At 45.4% G+C, this 25,872-nt stretch overlaps 1 protein-coding gene across 13 annotated transcripts in view; it reads right to left on the bottom strand.

The window, feature by feature from the left end:
• The window catches only part of ccdc88ab (coiled-coil domain containing 88Ab), a 139,584-nt gene that overhangs the window by 74,541 nt on the left and 39,171 nt on the right, over positions 1-25,872 (bottom strand). For all 13 annotated transcript variants that reach the window (XR_009529368.1, XM_060073538.1, XM_060073531.1 and 10 more), the window contains exons 5-8: positions 10,498-10,556; positions 9,844-9,927; positions 9,137-9,277; positions 7,450-7,625 (exon numbers count right to left, since the gene is read on the bottom strand). Coding sequence is in view for 12 of the 13 variants with exons in the window: in XM_060073538.1 (XP_059929521.1) it covers positions 7,450-7,625; positions 9,137-9,277; positions 9,844-9,927; positions 10,498-10,556 (460 nt within the window). In the remaining variant the exon portion in view is untranslated. The remainder of the gene's footprint in view (positions 1-7,449; positions 7,626-9,136; positions 9,278-9,843; positions 9,928-10,497; positions 10,557-25,872) is intronic.

The following is a 25,872-nucleotide window of genomic DNA, read 5'->3' as shown; positions in this document are numbered from 1 at the left end:
CAGTTGGTGACATGAGGAGAAAAGGATATGAAGTAGATGACATCACTGATACCAGAGTCGCTACAGCCTGTGAAAGGCTCCAGTCGAGTGGGCTGGAGCCTTGGGCACGCGAGACCGAACCTCGCAGGCGGGCACACGAGCGAAAGGACGGCTGCAAGAATTCCAACGCGAGGACAACAACACGCGATGAATACCTGACTAAGTATAAATGTGAATAACATATCCTTATAGTGTAATACAGGTCAAAAAAGAAAAAAAGAAGTGTGAAATTCGATGTGACCTGAAGGGATTTAGATATCAGACTTGTTGGCTCAAAGGGACTGAAGCACAGCTGCCTCTAACATAGTCTAGTATGGGCAGATCTACCCCTTATGGGTTACATCTTACTATTAGCTGGGGGCCCTTCTCTTGTGGAAGGCATTTCCCCTCAAAACTAAAGGAGGGTCAACATATGAGGTTTGTTGACATCTCTTTTTGGGGGTCGCATTTTCTGTTACTTTATTTTTTTATATGTTTGTTTTATTTGATGTTAAGTGCCTATGGTTAATGCACTGTTAACCTGAGGGGGAGACACCACAATGGGAAAAAAACAAAAACAGCCTATGAATACCAAACAAGAATGTATTAAGCTTATGTCTCTAAATGTTAATGGCTTAGGAAACCCAGTCAAAAGACCTACAATTATAGCTAAAATTAAAAAGGAGAGGACGCAGATTAACTTTCTGCATGAAACCCACCTTTCACAAACAGACCATGAGAAATTTAAAAGATTTGGGTTTAAAAGCACTTTCTATGGCTCCCATTCTAACACCCGCAAAAGAGGTGTTGCAATTCTTCTTCCTAATGCCACCAAATCTTTATGTATGGAGGGAACTCCATCCACTACAGAGAAACTTCAGTCATTATTCAGCAGCACACTGCATATACTCAAGAATTCACTATTTTTTATGCAGAAGGAAGACAGGGAAGGAATACAGGAACATCAAATTGGAGTGTCCGATTTGTCGGACTATAGCCCAATCTATTTAAAAATATATTTGAAGTCCAGATGAAAAGACACAATATGGAGATTAAACGTGGGGATATTAAATTACAAACAGGTGGTCGAACAAATCAAAGCTGAAATATAGAGGTACTTAGAGGAGAATGATAATGACGAGACAGACCCAGCAACACTATGGGATGCTCTAAAAGCTGTCATACGAGGAAAATTAATTGCAATTACAAATAAACTTAAAAAGAAAAAGAAACTCAGTACAAGTCTCTGTTAGCTGACCTGAAACAATTAGAACAAAATCATAAATAGAAAACCGACCAAAAAATAGAGCAACAAATGAAAGAGTTGAGAAACCAAATGAATAGAATACTACAGGGAATAGAGATAAAGGTTAGGTATTTAAAACCAAATTACTATGAATTAGGGCCCTAAAGCTGCCAAATTATTGGCGAGAAGATAACGCAAGCAACAGGCAGGGATTACAGTCAATAAACGACGTGATCCTAATACCAACCAAATTAAATAAGAACCAAAAGAAATGTTATGAAAGTATGTTCAGGTAGTATTACAAAGATCTTAACGCCCAAACATCTGCAACAAATCATAAGGAAATAAAAAAATGCTAGATTCCCTGGATCTGCCTTCTCTAGGTAAAGTGCAAAATGAACACATAACAGCAAAGATATCTACAGATGAAATCCAAGAGGCAATGAGAAAATTGAAAACAAACAAGGCTCCCGGTAGTGACGGATTTGAGTGGTACAAAAAACTTGAAAAAGATCTGTCGCCAGTATGACTTAGAGCCTTTAATTGTATCATTATTGTATCATAGCAACAATTACAGTCATTCCCAAACCACTAAATTATAAAGAATACTGCCAAAATTATAGACCAATATCAATTCTTAATATAGATTACAAACTTTATACCACTATAATTTCAAACAGGCTCCAAACAATAGTATCAGATTTAATAGATGAGGACCGGACTGGCTTTGTCCTAGGTCAACGAACTCAGGATAATATCAGGAGAGTACGTACTTCACATTATAAATAAAATACAAAAAAATAAAATACCAGCAGCATTGATCAGCCTAGATGCCGAAAAGACATTCGATAGGGTCAACTTGGATTTTCTATATTTAACCTTAGTAAAATTTGGATTTAGTGAGAAAACAATTCAATGCATCAAATCACTCTATAGCAAACCAACAGCTAGAATTAAGTAAACGGCTCAATATCGGACAGAATTACTTTGGAAAGAGGAACCAGACAGGGCTGCTGTCTCAGCCCCACCTTGTTTGCTCTCTTTATAGAACCATTAGCCCAAATGATTAGACAAGAGGGTGTAATAACAGGAATAGGTATCAATGACCAAAACCATACTATAAGCCTTTTCGCGGATGAAATTTTGATCATATTAAAAGATACAGTAAACTCCCTCATGTAACTTATGCAAATTTTGCAAAGTACACTCGTGTTACAAATTAAACATATATCCCCCTTGTGGCCACCATTGTACACTGTATTGTATTGTATTGTATTGTATTGTATTGTATTGTATTGTATTGTATTATAGTACTAACTGTGTAGCAACTGCAGTAGCTGCTATCATGGGTGTAACACAGGGAATTGATTAGCCTAGCGATTGTGGTACTTGCACTTGGTTCTATGAACATCCTTTCTGTACCGACAGCGATATATTGATGCACTTCTTATGATAAGTGTACTTATTGGAAGTCGCTTTGGATAAAAGCGTCTGCTAAATGCCCTAAATGTAAATGTAAATATCTATAACTCAAATCCTCATGTTTTTACTGCTCTCCAAATGAAGAACTAAAATAATTAAAATTAAATTGGAAAGCTAAATCAATTCAATATTTAGGCATTAGCATAACCACAAACTTGTAAGAGCTTTTCCGAAACAACTATGATCATATTGATGGCAACATACGGAAAGATATTGAAAAGTGGTCAATTTATCCACTGAGCCTCACCGACATGTTAAATGCAGTGAAAATTATGAAAGAAAATGATTTTACCACATTTATTATATTTGTTTCTATCTTTGCCTGTTCGTATACCACATATCCAGTTTCACAATTGGGATAGACTAATATCAAGATAACATACATTTATACAAAGATTTATTCCAAACGTTATTCAATATACCACTCTACAGCTGCCTAAATACAAGGGGGTGCTGGCACTTCCTAACTTCAGGGAATACTTGAATGCAGCACAATTGAGTCCACTTACTTAATGGTGTAATGTTGATTATGTAGCTTGTTGGAAAGATATTGAAATACCTACGTCTGGGCCCCTGATTCAACCACTCACAGGGCAAAGAGAAATTCCCGCCCATACTAAAAAAGAGGAAGAATTAGACCCAATAAAAACTTTTACCATAAATACATGGTATTCCGTAATCAAACAACTGAAAGTGGGAAGGGGAACTTGGTCTATTAAAATGCATAGCTTTTGATAAAGAATTCAATCAGGAAATTTCTGATACAAGATTCAAACAATGGACTGAGATGGGTAAAAAACGTGATGTGCAAGGTTATCGAAAAGGGTGAACTTTCAAGATTTAAAAAATACTTATGGCCTAAAAAAATCAGGACTTATTTCAGATTCTTACAATTAAGAGATTACTATATAAAAATAATTAAGAAACACGCTGATGAGATACATGCTATCGTAAAAGTGATTGTTCAATCCTACAATGATGTCATTCCCAGAGCTGTGTCAATTCTATATTCTTGTTTGATGGAATCTAAGAATGATCCAACATTATGGGCCCTATCTTGCATCCGGCGCAAGTGACTTAGTCACTGGCGCATGTGTCGTTGCTAGTTTACAACTGGCGCAGAGCGTTCTTTTCCCACCAGCGCCACTCGCCGGTAAATTAGGGATTGATCATGCGCCCCAAGGGGCGGTTCGGCGGAAGGAGGAGGCGTGTTCTGGCGCAAACGCTATTTTGCCGTTGCTGAATACCATTGCGCTACTGACATCGAAATACCTGGTTTAAAGTCAGTGGCGCGTTGTTCAGATGCTATTTTAAGGGCGGATGCATACATGCGCATGCGATGCATACGGATTGCTTGTGCACCTCGCGCATACACTTTGCTTCTCTCATCTACCTAGCCGCACATTCTTGGTAAATTATTTGGGAAAGAACAGCTGATGCAGCGGTAATAAGTTGTACTTTTAAATCAATGCATCTGCAAACACCGTACAGCAAAAACATATTTTCTTGACACAGACATCGTGTAGGCCTACATGCCCATAACTTTTAGGATTGATGAGTATTTGATCGTGAAAAACATTGTTTTACCGCGAGTGAGTGTTAAAAAGAATGAATGAATGCGGGCGCGCGTGTGTGCTCTGTTTAAACACACGCAAACTAAACACGTAACGCATAATACAATCAATGGCAATGTCTATTACCGCGGGGACACATGCATATTAGGATAGCATACAATACTGATAAGAAACAATGTTTATAATGTATTGCGTATATCATTAAATAGAACCACAGTTACCGCATATCATATGTTATATCATATACGTTTTCTTTGGCAAAATTTATTTGAAGACTCAGTATTTCTGAAGTTGTGGAAGAAAACCCCTTATTCCATGTGTGAATTAGGCCATATTATTTGGCAATAAACTGAGCCATTTGCAGTTTGAAATTCATGTGCATCTGTCTCATCGAGACTGCAGACGCGCTGTCAAAATATCAACTCGTCCGATTCAAATGCGCTCATGGCTCTTAAAGGGGATGGGAGCTGGCACTCTCATTGGTTTGTTGGACGTTACGCCCAAACCACACCTACGGGTAATTAGGCTGCTTCAGACCAACCCTTTTGACACTTGCGCCGCGACGCAAGTGTCATTTATCCCCCTGTAAAATAGCGATAGCGCCGTAGAACCGCCCACAAAGCTACTTGCACTTTGCGCTTCCCACTTGCGTTTCAGACCGTTAAAATAGGGCCCTATATGTCAAAGCTAAATGGGAAAAATAACTGGGATCCCGGACACCATGTGGTATGATATGTGGAAAATACATCAGACAACTTAATAGTCACATGGATGGAGAGAATTTACTTGGAAAAAACTAATTTGTTTCTTTATGACGCCCAAGATTACTAGCGAACAAACAAACACTCAACAACCCTGCTGGAGACTATGCAACTATATGGATCCTAAACATACACACGTGTTTTGGAGCTGCAGTAAAATTCAACCTTTCTGGGATCATATTCATGTGCTGTGCGAGGTTCTAGGATACAAAATCCCCCGAACTTGTCTTGTCCTATATCTTGAACATATGGGAGGAACTGTGCACAAAGGAGACCAATATTTGATAAAGATTCTTCTTGCTGCAGCAAAAAAGGCCATCACTAAGAACTGGCTCCAGTCTGTTGCACCTGACTACAGACAATGGCTCAACATTATCAGTGTTATTCAAACAATGGAGAGACTCACATATGGATTAAAAACTAAGGGAGACTCATTTTCTAAAGGCTGGTATAAATGGTTAATGTACATTTCAAGACATGTAAAATATTGTTTACATGTAATGTGGATTGTCCCCCAACAGGCACTGTTCCCCTTTAATTTCCCCACTTTATATCTTTCTCTCTGACTTTCTTTCCCTTTGACTATACTGTTCGAAAAACAAATAAAAGAAAAAATGTTACAAACGTTTTAAGACCCTAACGCCTCGTGCCCACTGCACCGTCAGTCAACGGACGTGGGAAGGCGTGGCTGACGGATGGGGGAGTAGTCTTTGCAGATGCATCCGTCAGCCAATCAAATCGGTTCGCCGGGTTCTTCCCGCGTCTTCCTGCTTGTTGCGAGGCAAGATGACCCGCTTTCCCGCTTTCCAGTATCGTCAGAGCCCGAGTCGCGTCACAGTGCTTACATTTGCATACGCGATCTGATTGGATGACGGATCCGTCGCGGCCGAAAAAGTTGAACATTTTTCAACTTTTTGACGGTGGCGAACGCTCCAAGTCAACGGACGGATCCACAATGCATTGCGCGACCGTCCCCATTCAAAGTCAATGGGCAACGGACAACTGACGGAGGTAGTGGGCACGGGGCGTAAGCGAAACAGAGGCCTGGGAACCAAGACAGAGGCCAAGATGGAGACAAGGGTCATGTGATGACACAGAACTTCATAATGTTTCAAGAATCCCAGCCAGCAGCATCAGTATAGTAAGGGGCAACTAGTCCACAGTTGAAGCTTGAATTTCCCATGTCCATAGAGTGCATCTCCTCCTGGTTCCATATGGATAGCGTATTGTCTGGACCACGCTGCCTTCTGTCAGCACAAACACAGAGCTGCACTGCGAAACCAAGAACCATCCGGACCCATCTGAACACTGAGCGTCAAAGTCTTCAATTACGCCTTGCTGATCACAGGAGTCACAGGAACAACATCAACAGAGCTGGCCTTTACAATTCATCTGACATGGAATCAGCTTTACATTGAATCTGACCTGGAATCACCTTTACATTGAATCTGACCTGGAAACAGCTTTACATTGAATCTGGCCAGGAATCACCTTTAAATTGAATCTGACCTGGATCACCTTTACATTAAATCTGACATGGAATGAGCTTTACATCAAGTCTGTTCTGAAAGTACACTGTAAAAGGATAGAAAGGTGTCTGTGCTATCTGAAATAATACATTAAATCACTTGGCCTGTATAAATCTTCCTGCAACAGTAGCTTCCTACTTCTCTACCGTCAACGGAAAGATAATGTTGGTGGATGCCACACGCCTTCCTGTAAGAGCGCCAAGAGATGACCACTAAGCCTGGGGGCCTCTGGGCCTTGGCCAGGCTTCTAATAATAATGCTTTAATCTACGTGTTCACTGCTTTGGCCCGTCAAGGCTGAAACCCAAATAGCTTCCTGACACAAACCTCCCATTTGGACGATAGCCTTACATGGAGCTCAACAACAGGTTAAAGTGTATGAGGATGACCACTAGGATAATCTAAATACCATTTTTTTTATCCTCCAAGATTCTTCCGTTTCTTATTTTCAAATATGAAAATACAATAGCAAAAAAACAAAACTAAGGTATCTTAGTGTTATCACTTGCAGTTCCACATACAGAAATCCCCCAAAAATCGACAGTTAAACTTAAATACTTATAGCCAGTAGGCAACTTTAGAGAAACAAGAACCAGTAGGCTAGAGTTTGAAGGTAAATAGAAAAAATACAAGAGAATTTCAACAAGTACGACAAAAATGCCTCCCTGTGTCAGACCCACAGCAGTGTGGGCAGGGACCCAGCCCCTGTGTGTCATACCCCCAGCAGCCTGGGCAGGGTTAGAGTTAGGTACCACAGGGTCATGTACTCACAGCCCCCATGTGTCAAACCCTCAGCAGTGTGGGCAGGGTTAGGGTTAGGGGCCACAGTCATTTACTCACAGCTCCTGGCGCAGGCGGCGGATCTTGGCCTTGGCGTCGGCCAGCTCAACAGAGAGGTGCTGCCGGCTCTCCGTCCGCCTCATGCTGGGGGAGTCCCCCCCCGGGGACATGCCGGGACCGGGCACCAGGGGGGACAGCTGCACAAAGTCCCGCTCCTGGGTCAGATCCACGATGGTCTGGTGGACATATGGGGGTGGGTAGGTAGGTGGGGTAGGCAAGTAGGGTAGGTGACGGGGAGGGGAGGTAGGTAGGGAGGGTAAGAAGGGGAGGTAGGGAGGGTAGGTAGGGACGGTAGGTAGGTAGGGAGGGAGGGAGAGTATAGGAGGTAGGGAGCAGGAAACCGGAAATAAATCTATTAAATTAATGTACTATAAGAAACCATCCCCATTATGAGTGGGGAAGGATTCATGGATAGTATTTGTTGCCCTTTGACTTTAAGCACAAGACTGACTCAGAATGTGGTCCTGACAAATACGATGAATTGACCAAGTGTACCCAGGAGGAGACAGACTCTTTGGAGGGACAAAGTTTATTGATTTACAATTAGAATTTCAAGACGGCCAGGAGACAGTCGAGGAGAACCTTGTTGAGGAAATCCAAACAATTATGGATGATTATGATTAGGAAGAGGAGGGAAAGCTGCATATGTTGATGATGGGCTTTGCAAAAGATCAGGGCTATGGTTTGGGGGGCGATCAACAACCTCACTGCTAGAGGTCATCAAATTCCACACACTGTACCTTTTAAGTACTTTGATTTGCGATGTTCATAACTATTTAGGGTTGGAAATCACATTATAGTCATGCTAGTCTGTATTTTAACGGTACACTACGGAATGTATTGGTTTGGACAACACATCACTCCGCTCTCCAGGACATCAACGAGATCCTCCTCCGCTGTCTCGTCCAGGACATCAACAAGGTCCTCCTCTGCTGTCCCATCCAGGACATCAATGAGGACTGTTGGGTTGACGTCACCATCAGGTCATGACGGTTTGAGCTTCTCGGAGTTGATATTAAGCCCATGTTGAGACAGGGAGGGGTTTTCTGGCTACGGTTTATCAGCCCTTTCTTTGGGTTGATAAGCTCTGCTTGGGGTTATCAACTTGTGCTGCTGGCCCAAGTTATAGGATGGCCCAAGGTATCAGCTCACAGGAAATAATGGTGAAAAAGGAGGGAGAGCTCCTCCTGAGGGCTGGACCTGGCCCCCGCCTCACAGCGCTAGCACACAACACAACTTACATGTCATCTGCTAGTAGTGACAGGTAGTAACAGGACTTTAACTGAGGATGGCTTGTCTGAGGTTCTTGGGACGTTTAGAACATCAACTGCACCCCCAAACCACACAAACACACATCTGCACCATCTGGGCTGGAAACCCTTTCACAATACATCTCCATTATGTGCGTATGTGCATGTGTGCTTGCGTACGTGCATGTGATAGAGAAGGATAGAGAAGAAAAGTTTCCACATTTACAAAACATTTCCTGAGTTTTGTCTTCTTCTCATGCTATAAGACACGTAGACACAGGCTGGATCGACCACCACGACAGACCTGTCCACAAAGTGTTCTGCAGGTGGGACACTGCAGAACTACTGCCAGCGTATATTCTAAGCTAACAAACTCACTCGTATGTTTCCAGAGACCCTAATGACCCCGGCCCAGAGCCCCCCCAGGGGGGCCCTACCTCGAACTGCGTGTCCCGCTCGTCCACCAGGCGCTTGAGGTGGAAGGCCAGGCTCCGGGTCAGGCCGTCCAGATCCTCGGTGGGCAGCTCCCCTCCCTCCAGCCACTGTAGGTCCACCACCTTCTCCTGGTTGTGTGTCACCTGAGCCAGGATGAGGTCAGTTCAGTCAGGGTCCTCACTCGCACTTCATCAATCAAGCCCAATCCACAGAGATGGATGTATAGATCGATTATTAAAGATGGTCCTTATTCTACACTGGTTGAAAGTGTACACATTAAAACAGTTTTTTTTAATCTTGGTACGAGTCGCTAAAATGCAAGTTGATCCTGTATGAAATACGATATATAAAGTCTGCCAACAAGACATATCATTGGCGTTGCATTTCAAAGTCATTAGAACGGGCAATAACTATTAATTTGTGATTAATTGTCTTTTTCTTTCTAAAGTTGGAGGCACGCGGAATGGGCGCAGAATATTGTTTTGGTATTTTAACGCCCAAAATAGACTTGAGTCCGATAGGAAGAGAGTGGGAAAATACAGCCCTCCTACATCCAGGCCCTGTTGCTCAGTTAGCAACAATAGGATTATATTTGTTTTTGGCTTGTTACAAACATGAACTGAGATTGTGCTTTGGCCTTAATGTGCTGAACTGGTTCAGGTTGGTAGTTCTAGGTGATCAGTGTATTGAGGCACAGCAGCAGATATACCTCTTGGATGTGGGCCGCAATAGCTGCTTTGGTGTCAAAGTCCAGAGTCTGAATGCGCTCAATGTACTCCTCCTTCCTCTCACACTGGAGACAGAAGGGAGAGGAGCAGAAACACAGTACAACACATTATTACAACTTTATCACAAATACTCATACATTATAATTATTGTTTACAAAGTTGACACACCCATCCCATCCCACAAATAACTTCTAGGGAAAGGACTGTATTCTATAATAGAAATGTGGTCTACATATATGCGCGACACAAAGAAGCCCACGTCACACATTGATTTCCTGTAGAACTGCTAGTGATGAAAAGGCAATGGAGATGGTGAGAGTTTATTGATTAAAAAGCTGTGTGTCAACAGCAGACAGAGCTACGGTCACTCAACAAGCCGCTGCCTGTTGCTTGGACAACAATGGAGCAGGAGCTCACTGCTGAAGGTTAGTACTCTTAGGAATGAGTAGTAGGATTAGTCATTGTATCAACAATGAAACCTATTTACTCACTTGGTTGCATTATGATTTACTAGGATTTTGTAGTGATTTACTATCCATACATCACTAAATGGTGTTGCTTTTCATTATCAGAGGTAACATGACGGTTCGGATTGAGGAGTAAGAGGAGGAGGAGGAGGAGGAGAAGGAGATTACCTGAACAGCACACCCCAGCAGCAACAGTAACAGCTTCTGCACCTCTTCCAGACCTTGCTCTGTACAGAGAAATCAGAGAAACCCTTTTAAAATTATCCCTGAAGGAACCCAGGAGCAATATCTGTACGGATTTTAGAAAGAAGGTAAATGACAATATGCGCCTCAAAGGCATATCTTGTTTCACTGAAGTAGTAAAAGGATAACATAGTTGATCAGCCCTTGTGTTCTCCAGTCATCTGAAGTGACTTGTGTATTATTGTATTTAACCTGAACTCAAACTACATATCAACATTTCAAACCACTGTCTGGTGAAGACATGGTGTCACATGGACACTGAACCTGGTACAGACTGTAGCTCAGCTCTCTTCTTTGGGTGGTCTCTTTATTTTCACCTCATTGTTTTGGGTGGTAGTATTTTATAGGGATGGGAACGGAGGGTTAGAACAGAAATTACCGGAGATTGATGTAACAATCTGTCACAACCGTCCCCCAGGACAGGAGAAGGAGGATGATATTTAATTTTTTAAATCATTATTCTTTCATATAATAAAAAAAAAATGGTAGGTAGGAGGAAAGTTGAAGAGTAACCAATATCTTTGTACATTTCTTAATGGGCATCACCCTTGCTTACTGCATCTGGCTTGTTAATCCACTGAATAGCTCCTTCAGTACAGGGGGGTTTCCCCTGAGCACAGACGCGTGTCCGGGCATCGTGTCACAAAACCCAGGAAACCAACTAACAGCTGCTGCCAACGGCTACAGGCCTGAGGTCATCTGTCTGTCTGTGCGTGCGTGCGTGCGTGCGTGCGTGCGTGCGTGCGTGCGTGCGTGCGTGCGTGCGTGCGTGCGTGCGTGCGTGCGTGCGTGCGTGCGTGCGTGCGTGCATTATGAATTCATTAATAGGTGCCAGTAATTGGAGTATCGATGCTTGTGTGAGTCCTACTGTATGCAAGAGGTGCAAAATATGTAATTTGGTGAATGTTTATGTTTATGTTTTTGTTTAAGTCTGTTCAAGTTTGTGTGAACTGGGCCTGTGTGTTTTAACATATATTGCAGCCCATAGCGGTTGCTCTAGTAACAGATTCCTGCTCCAATGATAAATCCAGCTTAGTGACAGTAACCATGCCAACTGCCTCTGCTAGGTGGTCCCTTTGCCACCCAGGCTAGTTTGTAATCCTCTCAGTACACAATGTTTTCTCTTTATTGCAGTAATATAAAGAACAGTATCTAACAGAAACAGAATACCCATAGGACCAGTTAGTTGAAGAACAGTATATAATAGAAACAGTATGCCGATAGGACCAGCTAGCTACAAAATGCTACTGCATATAATTTAAGGCTGATCATTGCTTTACACATGAAATACTAACCATTTTTCTATCCATAATGTATGTTCTGCATGCTCTATTCTATATTCAATTTCTGCTTTGGTCATGTGTACAAAGCTGTAGCGTTCACCTTTGAAGGCGTCCCTTAATGATTTGCCTATTAGTGCTACCAATTGAACAGCTGTGCAGCCTTCTCGACCACTTCTTTATGAGAGGGGACAGCTAAACAACAAAATGCCATCAGCCCACCTAATTCTAATTGAGCTTCAGGCAGACGTGTTTGTTAGCAAGTTAAGCCTATTGTGAACGGCAGAAAAGGGTAAATAAAACCACAAGACATCTAAAAAACTTTTTGTTTGCAACTCCTAATCTTGGGACGGTATTCGAGACTATAGATACTATACTATGGTATAACAGCACCATAATATAACCTAAGGCATGGGTTGATTTATACATCAGCAACATTTCTAAAATAAAAGTAAGGTTTTTGGCAGTCCACATGGCATAGGACAGAAGCTTATCGATAATCACACACACCTCTATGCCTACAAGATGACCAATCCACTGAGTGTATGGAGTCGTGATTAGGATATGTTCCCTGACCCCCAGGGAATTATGGAATCCTTGAGTCAGCCAATAAGAGAGCAGCAGGGGAACAGGAGAGAAGCCGTTCCTTAGTGGAAGGACAATATGCCAACACAGGGGCTGACAGATTAATTTGGTTTGATTGATTCCTACCAGAGAAACCAATCAATCTCTCCCGTCTTCTTTCTTTCCATGGCTTATGATTCAATACCAACCCATGATTCAATACCAACCCATGATTCAATCCATCCCAACTAAGTTTTTTACGTAGAGAAACCTTAAAGAGTCCAGCATCATCATGAGAGGGTAAAGCCGGTAATCAAGAAAAGAGATTATTTCAACTAAGTGGCATGAAGAGGTATGCTGAGGGTTTGAAACGATGTGTGTGACGGAGAGGGAGGACGCAAGCGGTAGAAGAGATTTTATAGACAGATTTAAGGATGAGGACAAGATAACTCATTGTGGCCAGACAGGTTGAACAAGCAAGGGAGGAAAGAGGGTGAAAAGAACTCCTTCTCTCCCTCCGTCCCTCCCTCCTTCCTGTAGGAACCACAAGAATCAGAGAACACCAACTCCAACCGGTTACCCTCGTGGTTATCCAGTAGTGAATGAGAAAGATGACCCAATAGGTCTTTCCCAGGGATCACTGTTGTCATCAAATATATCTTACATCTAAAATAGCAGGCCTGTCGCACCAGTTACTCAAGTGCACATGTGCCAAGCGCGAACGCATATATACACCGCAAGCAAACACATGCGCACGAACATACACGAAAACGCACACACATGCGCGCGCACACACTACACACGCGCACACACACACACACACACAAGCACGCCAGTGTTTCCCCTAGCACTGTGTTGTTAAGGCGGCCGCCTTAACAACAATAGGGCCCCGCCTTGACTACCAATGTATATAAAAACAAAAAAAATGTTTTTTTTATATATATTTTTTTTAATTATTATGCATTAACAAAGTAGAAAACTCTCGTAGGGAAAGAAAACATACTTCCATCAGGTGTAAAAAATAAAGATCAATAATGCATCGGTAATACTGTTCACAACAATGGTCGTGCCATAAAGCTCTTTGAATTGAAACGGAAAAGGAACTGTTTACATTCTCCTTGGACCTTAAGATACCAACCTTCCTCTCTAACTGAGAGGTTAAGGTAGTTCAGATTTGCATTCCCACTGGAGCCACCTGATACTGAGGACAGGCCAATCGACTGACTTCTTTGTTGTGTAGATTTGTTTAACTGTATTGCAGCCAAGCCCCCGGGAACAGTGCATACTTCCGCAATCCACCAGTGCTCAGCGGCCCCCTCGATTCCCTCGAATCGAGGGGGCCCTCGATTCAAGGGACCCAGAAGTAGATATCTCCGTTCACTCCAATCCGTTCCCCACTCCAAGTGGGGAACAGGAATGTATCTCCACAAAAAATGTCTGGATATCAATCAAAGGCTCATAATTATCTTTAGGCCATGTCCTAAAAAAAAGGAAGTTTTTTCTTTTCAAAACGCGTTTTATTAGCTGTTCTCTCTAATTATTTTTGGCTGGAGAAGGAGGGGTGTGCAGCTGAAAGGAGTCGTAGTGACACAAATGTTGTTTCGACCTGGCATCCGAGAGGGCCTAGTTCAGTGCTCCGTTAAAGTGTCCGATTTTTAGACTGGTTCAGCTGCTGCTCAATAACTCTCACGGTCCTCTGCTTGCGATCATTGTGATTCACCATATCTTGATCCATTTATTCAAAAGACAAAGAACATGTGCATTACGGTATCATTTTATATTATTGTTAATAGTCTAATTAACATTTCAGCGTTGGTATTTAATTTTTCATTTGCATGTTTAGCTACCTATGTATGACAGTTAACAATGTTGGTGTATTACAATTATTTACGTGTGTAGGCCACTCCAAATTCGTCGCTGGTTGAAATGTAACCATTTATTTGCACAGAAGTTATTGATTGCATTTTTCGTAAATAGTTAGTTGGAAGGAATCTGTTTCTTAAGCAGTGTGACACTTGGAGCTTGCATGACGGAGCACAAGTTGGCACAAAGCACTCAAAACTGCAAAAAGACATTGTTCAATGTAGACTTGGAGCTTGCATAATGGAGCACAAGGCATAGTTTAATAGTGCATTTCTTTTTGAACAGCACATCCGATCAGTGACCTCTGTAATTTTTGTACATTTAAATGTATGCCCATCACTAACTGAGCTTAGCTTTATCTATTATTACTTTTATATTCTTCCCTTCTTTTCTTAATGTCGTGTATTTTGTTTTTAAGATAAAACAAGAGAAACCCAAACATATCTTATGGTCTCGTATTTATGTAAATGTTTCATGTATTTATATGTTTTTTACATGTTGTGACTGTCTGAGTTTGTGATGTGGGTCTATGGTCTCGTAGTTATGTACATGTTTCATGTATTTATGGGTATTTATGTGTATTTATGTATTTATGTGTCTTAGTTTGTGATGTGAGTCTTAGTTCTATGTTCCCACTCTTGGCCTGCACCTTGACGTGGTGAGTGGGCTTTAAACTAAGACTTTTATTTATTTTTGTTTGTTATTGATTGTTGGTCACAGTCTATCATATTAATGATAGAAAAGCCTTAACTAAACCCCTTCTCTTCTGTTTGCAGAAACTGGAAACTTCAGAGTATATTTTATCTTAAGTTAGAAAATCTTTGTTTCCTCATCAGATCCAAGTCCATCATGCTCCTGTACTTGTCTGCCGTGCCACCATCATGCCTCATGCATCACCTCTCAGCGCCCTGCCCAGCTGCATCTTATTCCGTTACTCCAGCTATTTCAAGCTCTTTCACATAAGTGACAAACATGCTCCACCCAAGTGTTTTTAATCTTTTATTAATTATGCATGTGTGCATAATTAACACCATAATTAGGTGTGCTTAAGTGGCCGGAAAGGTGCCCATGAATAAAATGCTTTTTATTAATATAACATCATGGCTCCATCAAAAGCAAAGTACACCTGCCATTTACAGTTATCATTTATACTATCCTAGACATCTTTAATCTTATTTACATAGGCCTACAGTAGGCCTGATTTCCTCTGAATGTTTAAATAAAAAAATTCCCTGTCCATGTCAGATTCCTGTCCATCATAATCCTGTTGTCCTCCTGCACACCTGACTGCCTCCTCCATCGATTGCGGCCACAGCCCTCTCCTTGTACAATATTTCTTGTTAAATACATTTCATGATCAAGTTTGAGTTTGAGTTTCAGTATTACTTGTTTTTGAAACCTGTGGGGCTGGCACCGCCACCATCATATCTGTCCTATTTATTGCACCCACACATAATAGGTCCATGATACCATGTGGGGTCATTTCAGACTCCTTTGCTTCCTAACACCTTGTGAGTTCCCTGGGTACACCAGCTGATGGGTCTGTGTATATATTGGGCATTTGATTCTCGTTTCAGAAACAGAAATATATTAAAAAAAACTAGTGGTAATTATTATTTCTGTTTTAAAATTCAAAAGGTATATACAAGGTGCTTTTCCTATAAAGTCAAAAAGGGGCGAGCTAATCTAAAATAATGATTGTTAAACATATAGAGAATCATCGGGGGATTAGTAACCTGTACTTCCATGGTCGGTAAACAATGCGACTGCGATCGCTCAGACCTCTCGCTTATGATGCTACAATGCTAACAATGCTAAAAAACAAGAATATTTCTGCATCCGGTACGTCATGAAGTAGGGCGTGGCTATGGACCCATGATGCGGAAGCATATCTCTCCTTGATGTTGCACTGCGCCATTGAGCAGTTTACATAGGTATGAATAGGCGCCATTTTGGAATCTGTTGTCCATTTTATAATATGTCCATGATTGCAGCCCTGTCTAACAGACATGTCCAGTCCCCAGATAGTGGGGGTAACTTCACCTCTCCCGCCAATCCTAATTGCTCCAGAATGGTCACTCCCACTTACCTTTGTATAAGTGTATATTCCCTACCCACAATGCAAGCGTTTCCCTATAAGAAACGATAGTTATGTTATTATAACTCTAGTTCTATGATTGTAGGCGTAGCCGTCTAGGCTTCGCCGTATGGGCTTGTCCCGTGAAAATTAAACTATGCACCTATCAGCGTGGGCACCGCCCACATTTCCCACGGTATCGTGTCTATATAACGCAGTGTATACCGTCGCTCATCCTCCACGCTTTTCTTTCAGCATTTGGAGGGTACAGCAGGTGGGAAACTAGACGGCTACGCCTACAATCATAGAACTAGAGTTATAATAACATAACTATCGTTCTATTTCATGTAGGCTACACCGTCTAGGCTTCGCCTTATGGGCTAAGGTGAAGCTGCGAGCGGAGCCCGATCAATGTACTCCTGCTGGACCCCAGTCAAAACGACCTAAGTCACCAGAGCACATTAAGACTAAAAAAGCCAAGGAAGTGTAAAACACAACAGCTTAATAAAAAACGAATTCCTCCTAGATCAAGCAAGGCAATGATCAAGGGAGAAAAAAGTGAGTCTGTAAAGACTCCGGTTCTAATCCGTGCTTCATGGAACCCATGAAAAGGAAAAGAAAAACCAGAGCAACACGGTTTCCATTAGGTCCGCTACCACCGGGGGCGGAGCTACGGAATCCGGCTCTCCAATAATGGGACTCTCTCGGCCGTTTCTTATTTGAAGAAAACGGCGGGAGTGCCACACTGGTAAACAAAACCACCAGACAATTGGCGAGCCAATAGAAAAACCCCGAGCCTGTTTTTCATTTGAAAAAAGGTGGGAGAGTAAGACTGGTAATCAAGTCCAACTCGCCAGCCGGCGAGAGGAAATCCAACCACGCCGCTTTAAAGAACATGTCTATATTCTTAAGCCGTAAAAGGAGTCCCGGACTCCAGCACAGAGTTGCCGAGTGAGCCCCTGGACATGTCTAACATGTAAAAACGGACAAAGGGGCCGGGGGAAGACCAAGACGCAGCCGCGCAGATGTCTTCCACCGAAACGCCCTTGAGTAGAGCCGTCGAAGCGGCCACGCTCCGTGTGGAGTGAGCTTTAACGCCCAATGGTGGCGCCAAGCCCTGCCGAGAGTAGGCTAAGCAAACACCCTCACATACCCAGCGAGAAAACCGCTGCTTAGAGAGAGCGCGGCCCCTGCTAGCGTCGCTATAACACACAAACAACTGTTGTGTGGAGCGGAACGCGGCCGAGCGATTCACGTACATAGCCAACGCCCGAACCGGGCACAGGAGATGCAACTCCGCCTCCGCCTCACTAGAATGAGGCGGGGGGCGCTGTCCTCGTTTAGCAACAAGCAACTCGGGCTGACAGACAGAGCGGTTAGCTCACCGGCCCGCTTGGCAGAAACCAAGGCCAACAAGAGCGCTGTCTTAAATGACAGGGCATCCAAAGGGGCCTGAGAAAGAGGCTCGAAAGGATCCCTGGACAATCCGCGCAACACGGTGGGGAGATCCCGGCGTGGTGTAAGCACGCGTGAAACAGGCCTAACTCGTCTAGCCCCACGCAAGAATCTCTTGACCAGTGGATGGCTGAAGATCGGTCCACCATCACAGCCTGCATGGCCAGCCGAAACGGCTGCCGCATAGACCTTGATAGTGGAGAAGGCCAAACCTTTTTCCAATAAGTTTTGCAGAAACGAAAGCACGCTTCCCACCTCGCATTGAGATGGGACAGCGTGGTTCGTCTCACACCAATTAGAGAAGGCGCACCACTTCGCCGCATAGAGGGAAGAAGTAGAAGGCGCACGAGCACTCTGAATAGTGTTGATAACCGTCTCAGGCAAACCTTTGCCCTGCAGGATCAACCTCTCAGGAGCCAAACCAACAGCCGTCCCGAGACATCGGGCGGGTGGTGCACCGTCCCGTGGGCCTGTGAAAGCGCATCCGGCCTGAACGGTACTGGCCAAGGCGCCGACCGCGAGAGCGCGGCCAGCTCTGGAAACCACAGAGCTGAACGGTTCTCCGGGGCCACTAATATCAGGGACAGTCTCTCCTGTCTGACCCGTTCCAGAAGAGGAAGGATCAGCTGGAGCGGGGGAAACGCATACAAGAGAGCCCGCGGCCAAGGTGTGTGTGCCAACGCATCTACCCCCAACGGGGGAAGATCCCGAGGGCTGAGGGAGAACCACCACCTGCAGTGCGTGTTCTCCCAGGACGCGAAGAGGTCCACCTGCGCTGTCCCGAACCTCTGCCAGATCAGTCTGACAATGTCGGGATGTAACCGCCACTCGTCTCGGCGGGGACCGCCTCGAGCATGAGGTCCGCCCCAAAGTTCTGGGCGCCCGCGATATGCAGGGCTCTCAGACTGAGGAGATACTGATGAGCCCAAAGCCAGAGCTCGACCGCCTTTCGGTGGAGAGCAGGGGAGCGGACTCCCCCCTGTCTGTTGATGTACGCCGCCGCCGACACGCTGTCTGTCCTGATCAGAACGTGGCGGCCGCGCACCAGGTGAAAGAAATGCAACAGCACTTTCCTCACAGCGTCGAGCTCCAACACATTTATGTGTGCTGTAGGGGGTGTGCGCCACTCGTCTCCGACCGAGTGAGAGAGGCACGTTCCTCCCCAACCCGTCAACGAGGCGTCCGTGAAGACCACTACGTAGGACGCCACCCTTTCCAATATTCCAGGTCTGGCGACACCGAACGGGGAACGAGGAGCACCCTGAGCTTGTGTCGCCTGGGGTCCAACCGTTGGCGAGCAAACCACTGCTGGAGTCTGCGCATAAAAAGCAGACCCAGGGGGACCACGGGGTGGGCAGCTGCCATCAGCCCTAACAGGCGCATGGTGGACAGTGCGGTCACGTTTCTGCGAACGTGAAAACGGGAGAGCGCCGACAGGATGGCGTCTCGCCGAGGAGGCGAAAGCATCGCAGTCATGGTGGCTGAGTCCAGGCAAAGCCCCAAATAGACTGTCTGCCGGCTGGGGAGCGGGGAGCTCTTCTCCCAGTTGATGGCAAAACCCAGGAAGGAGAGATGGTTTATCACCAACATGGTGTCCCTTCTCGCGGTCTCTTCTGAGTTGCTCAGAATAAGCAGGTCGTCTAGGTAGAAGAGAATCCTCTTTCCCTGATGCCTGAGCGGTTCCAACGCCGTCTCCACACACTTCGAGAAGGTGCGCGGAGCCAGGGAATAGCCGAACGGCAGACACTGGTACTCGTACGCCATCCCCATAAAGGCAAAGCGGAGAAACTTCCTGTGCGCCTGCCGAACAGGGACGTGGAAGTAAGCATCCTTGAGATCCAGGGATGTGAACCAATCGCCCTCTCTCACACACCGGAACAACGCTCCGACAGTGAGCATTTTGAACTTCCTCGTGGCAACGAATCTGTTGAACACGCGAAGATCCAGAATAGGTCTCTTTTCCCCTGACTTCTTGGAAACCAGGAAGTAACGGGAATAAAACCCTAGGTGAGACTCGTAGGGGGGGAACGACAGTGATGGCCCCCTTTACCAAGAGACGTGCCACCTCTGCTGCTAGAGCCGTGCTCGCAGCCGGGTCCCGTAGCGTGGTCTCCACCAACCCCATAAAGGGTGGGGGACGACGCTTGAACTGTATGGGATGGCCCCATCTCAACGTGGTGTCCAACCACGATGGCAGAACGCACCGCTCTTGCCAACACGCATAGCGGTCGGAGAGAGTGCGAGCCGACAGCTGAGGAAGACCGTCCAGGAATAACCCGTATTCCTCTGCCCCTACCGCCTCCACACTGCGTGTGAACCAAGGGGGGCTTCCCATGAAAGGGAGGAGGCTCAGCGAGCGTAGGAGACGTACCAGAATTAGCAGCTGTAAAAACAACGAGCTGTCTAGACGTCGCGCTCGTGCCCGCTGAACATGGAGCGAGCCGTCCTGCCGCAGCACCTGTGCGCATGCGCTGTCCGCAGGCTGTCGCCACAGTGCGCGGACCCGTCTCCTCACCTATAATGTGGGGAACCAGGAGACCGATACAAGCGGCCTTATCCACGGGCTCGTGCAACGAGTCTCTGATCCGTCCACGTGGCTCCAAGGGTCGCCGCTTCCCAAGCAGGTGAACCAGAGGCCAGGTGAACACGCCGTCCGACCGCCACCCTACAGCCAACGGGCTGAGAGGGGGAAAGAGGCAACATGGAGGAGCGCACCACAAGCGTAGGACGCAGGTGGCCTGAGGAATATCGCCCTTTAGGTACCATGTACTGCCGTTCGGCCAAACGGTCTTTACTTTTTTCTTTAATAGGGAAAGAAAAAGTAGGAGCAAGCGTCCGGAACTTCCCGGTCCGTGGCGCTGCTGCTCTCCCCGTGCGCGGCGGCTGCGGCTGCTGCTGCTGCACCGGGGCTGGAGTCGGAGGCGGCCCCCTGGAACGCTGGGACCGGCCTAGACCCCGCTTCCTCCCAGCCTGCTGGCGGGAGGAGCCCGTGAGAATCGCCCCGAACCGGGAACGATTCTCACGGACTGACTGCTGGTGCGCGAGCACCTCGGAGAACCTGGGACCAAATAGGCCATCCGGCGCTAGTGGACCCTGGACGAGGCTGGCCCGCTCTCGTTCCGGCACCGCAGTGTGGGAGAGCCATATGACCCTTTGAATCATGGTAGCCCACGTCATATGCCGGCCGGCCGAAACGGCTATCGGCTGGCATAGCTGGAGGATGGCGCTGGAAAAGCGGGAAACCGCCAGCCATCTCGCGGCTTCCTCCGGGCCGTAGGCCTCCCTGTCAGCCGACAAGGAGACCGTGGCAGAGGAGAGCAGGGCGATGTTGTTGACCGCTGCCGCGGATTGAGAGGCACAAACGAACACCCTGTCCGTTAGGCCGACAATCTGCTTCTGGAGGCGGTCGGGGGGCAGCGGCTTTTCGTTAGGGAGCCATCCGGCGCCCGGACAGAGCAGCGCTGCCAGGGGAGGCTCCAGGCGAGGGATCCCCCTCGCCTGAGTATCGGCCCACCCCTCCACGTTGGTAAAATCCGTGTAGGATCTTACCGGAGCCTTCAGGGTCGAAGGGTCCTCACCTGCAGCAATAAACAAGTGCTGCAAAGGCGGGAACAAGGGGCACTGGGTAACCCGCCGGGAAAAAGATGGGGTGCGAAAGCACTCGCCCTGCATATCGTCAGATACGGGGGCGAGAGGCGGGGCCGGCATGGGAATCCCTTTGATGGCCGCCGCCTCACCCATGATCTCCCGGAAGAGATCGGTCATCCGGCGCGGACCCTCGTGTTGTATGACGGTGGCGGTTGTAACCCGAGAGCGGGAAAAACCGGACGCCGAGTCGCCGAAGACGTCGTCCAGGGAGGCGTCGATGATGCCATCGTCGACGTCAGGGCCGGCCCTGAACAGGTCGATGGCGTCAGCCAGTTCCACCGCAGGGGAAAAGAAGAGATGCCTGGAGAGGATCCCCTCTTCAGGCAGCTCCCGGCAGGCGACACAGGAGACGGGGGCCGCCATAGCAGCCGCGGCGTGGTCGGTGCCGAGGCACCGAAAGCACGCCAAGTGCCCGTCACCCGGTGCCAGGGAGGCGGGACAGGAGGCGCATAGGAGTCCTGAAAAGGACCTAGCTCCAGGAGCGCTCTCAGGTGGCCCTGAAAAGGGCCGTTTGTCCGCGGCCTCGCCCGAGCCGCTGCCACCGGCTTGGGAGATCCGTGTTGAAGTTCTCATCTTCTTAATAGTAGTTCTCAATTTCTCGCTGATAAGCACAAGTGCTGAAAGAAAAGGGAGGATGAGCGACGGTATACACCGCGTTATATAGACACGATACCGTGTGCCCACGCTGATAGGTGCATAGTTTGAATTTTCACGGGACAAGCCCATAAGGCGAAGCCTAGACGGCGTAGCCTACATGAAATAGAACTTGTTCACTCATTGTCTCACTGAATGTATCCTTGGTAACTTTGCTGCCTGTACTTTCCCATGATACTGCTCTAATATTAAATCAAATATTTCGCTGGCCGACGTGTCCTAAAAATAAGTTTCTCTTCATCACGAACATACACGGAAACGCATACACATGCGCACACACTACACACACACACATCAACGCAAAGGCAGCGACACATACACGGAAGCGCAGCCACACGCGCGCACACACACACACACACACGCAGGTAAGGGCGTTTAACGGCTCTGCCATCGGCCCACACGCAGGTAGGAACACACACACACGCGCATACACTGAAGCGACACTTGCCCAGGTAAGACGTTATGTTTTTTTAAACACGTCGACATACTGCCAGGTAACACGTTCTGTTTATAGACAGTAGAGATTGCGACAAAATAAGGGAAGAGACAATTTCTCACCTCGACAAGCAACGGCGGGTCTTTCATAAAAACGGTTAAATTCAAACATCGCACCGACCGACATATCAACACAGAAGTCACATGATTCTTATAGAGACAGTGTCCCTATAAAACAGAACGAAAACATGTCAATAACACAGTATGGTGAATTATGTCTATAGAGTCCACCACCAGACTATACTTTGTTGCTCAAACTTAATATTGCTCTCCTTCTTGAGCCTCCCAAAATGTCTTATATATTGATATTGATATCCCCCTCTCCCCGCTATGGACAGTTTTAGTTGTTTTATATTTCTTATGTTTTGTGTGTATGCTATTTGTGACTGTAGGCTACTGCTGCCTGTCTTGGCCAGGACACTGGAAGAGATGTTTAATCACAATGATGATTAATATTTATCAACTAACCAATAGTAGTTGCCTTGCATTTTAAAATGTCAATGCACTTTTCAACCCTGAATAACAGTAAAAGCTATTTAATAATTGATTTGCATGCATGGTGTACTACACTTTCCCCAATTATCCCGTTACCATAAATTGGCAAATTTTATAAAGTAAACAAATGCTCACACACTAGCTGCTCTCAGACACACGTGTAAGTCCTAATATTCTCCTGATGAGCCGTATGTGTGAACAACATATCCTGACATTTGTACCCTGAAAATCTCCTGAATAATACTTACCCTGAGGTAGTATTTTCTCTTTAGGAAATGTAAATTACCTTATATGTGAATGAGGAGTAGAAAGTCTGTATTTCTCACACCACTTCAGTTAGAAATATCGCCACCACTTCAGTTGATGACGGTTCTGCATGTCATTGAGTGGCCCCCTAAATGATAATCAGCCTGTTGCCTTTTGTTCGCTAAATGGTTAAAAAAATATTTAAATGTTGCACTGCTTTTAAGAGTCATATTGTGGTGAACAAATGTTATACGTTGTAAAATTATAGGCCAAATGGTATTATATTATGCCCTCAGAATTTATTTACAATATCGACTGGGGTTTCCACATTATTGCTATGGGTTCAATTACAACTAGAGGTTGCGCGTGAAAACTCTAGTCCTAATAATAAGATGAATAATATCACCAATTAAATTACCTTATTTACTCGTACCATTTCAAAAACATAATTTAAAATAGTCATTTTAATTTTCACTAATTCAAAGGACAGGCCTAAGCAATTGAGACTGAACGCAATAGATTATACTGCCAACGGCCTATCAGAGTCTGTGATGTGATCAAAGAAAACTGCTCCCTATAAAATCATGTCCCCCCCATTGTCACTCTGAAAACTGTTGGTAAATGCAGCCTGTGCATCTCCCCATCATTGTGTGTGTGTGTGTGTGTGTGTGTGTGTGTGTGTGTGTGTGTGTGTGTGTGTGTGTGTGTGTGTGTGTGTGTGTGTGTGTGTGTGTATTCTCAGCTGTCAGGCTAGGACAACTGTCTCCTGCCATTGTTGTAATTCGGCTGCGTTGTATTTAGTGGCCATGAAACCATTTATGCTTTGAAAATGAAGGAATCCACTTAGCTTCAGTCATCAGCGAATCGTGGTTGGCATGCTTGGAGACTAATCCACCCATATAATAATGTTTGATTGCATTGAGACCAATAGGCAAATATTATTTATGCTAGTTTAAAGTAAATGATTGATGCTGACAAATGTTATTTGTTTTTTAAACTAACGCAAGCATAAACTCATTCAAGTAGAAGTTAATTTAAGTGATTTCACACAATGTTAGTGGATCTTACAGGCAATAATCCTTCCCATTTATTATGAACCTAAACAGCAATTCTGCTGGAGGCCAGATAGGACACAAGTTCCATGGATCAGCCCTCCAAATATCCGGGGGGTCGGCTTAGCTCAGGAGGTAGAGCAGTTGTAGATAGGTAGAGAGGTTGCTAGTTCGATTCCCAGTTCCTCCTAGCTGAGTGTTGATGTGTCCCTGAGCAAGACACTTAACCCTTACTGCTCGCCGTCGGTTTGTCAATGTGTGTATTAATTTATGTAAGTCGCTTTGGATAAAAGCTTCTGCTAAATGCCCTAATTGTAATTGTATATGGATAGATAAAGTCTATATGAAGCTGTATTTCGACTTCGCCTCAGCCTTCAGCTGTTATTGTTTCTGCTAAGTTAAACACAAGTGTCACTGAATTCCCCCACTAAAGGGTTCTGGTCATCAGGTACACCGCACAGAAGCATCAGAAGGGGCCAGACTAACAAAGATCATCTGTTGAGTCACTGCAAGGCAGGAATGCCTCCCTGTGTGTGTGTTTTTGTGTTTGTGAGATGAAAAAACATGCTAATTTTTATAGCATAAACTCTATGAGCTTTGGGGATAATGTTCCCCTATCCCGAACACACAAAATTACTTCCAGTTGGTAGCTTTAGGTTCAGATAGGCAACCTCTGTAGTGATAGTTGCCATTGCTGGCTGACTTATGATCAGGCCAAGGGTTAAAGGGCAGAGGGGTAACCAGGGGACACGGTACAAACAAACAGGACCATGATGCATGTGCTTCAACAACACTGAAAGAAGGGTTTTTGATGGGCTTTAGAAGTGTTTAAGTTATGCTTAATTGTAGCCTCTTTGAACAAAAGGTGATTGCTAATCTTTAACTACTGACTTGTTAGTGTTGCATGTCCATCAGTTCCATTCCTTTGCCTAGTGAACAGCAATAACGTAGTACCAGTGGCCGCAACACATGGCAACACCCCTTCAGCTCCCTCCCTGGACTATCATGTTCCTATGCAGCGGAGGTCAAGGCGATGGCTGACGCGATCATCAAGCCCACACATCTCTTGGTAGTGTGAAGTCAACACGAGGATATCCGATACCAAGTCCAAGAAGGCATGACCTCAGCTCCAAGATGTTTGAATGAATTTAGAGGATTTAGGATTTGCGTTGTGGGTGAAGTGTTTGTTTTTTCATTCTGCTTCTTTCTGAATGTGACAGGAAATGAGCTTGTGGTAAAAATCAAAGTGTCTGCCGGCTGCTATGGTAACTTGTCAATTTACATTCTAATTAATCCTCATTTCGTGCTGTGAGTGTGGAAGACATTCCAACACTTTGGTTACTGGTCAACCATGTTGTCCTCGAGACTTCTCCCCATCAGAGGTTTCTGCCCATCACTGGTCATGAACAAAAGGTTGTCATTAAAAGTTCCTCGATGCATTGTTGCATGAGAGTGTAGGGATGGGCGCAGT

Source organism: Gadus macrocephalus, chromosome 15 (assembly GCF_031168955.1).
Source record: "Gadus macrocephalus chromosome 15, ASM3116895v1".
NCBI classification, from domain to species: Eukaryota; Metazoa; Chordata; class Actinopteri; order Gadiformes; family Gadidae; genus Gadus; species Gadus macrocephalus.
Note: the sequence above shows the minus strand (reverse complement) of the source record. Positions and strands in the feature narration are given on the sequence as shown.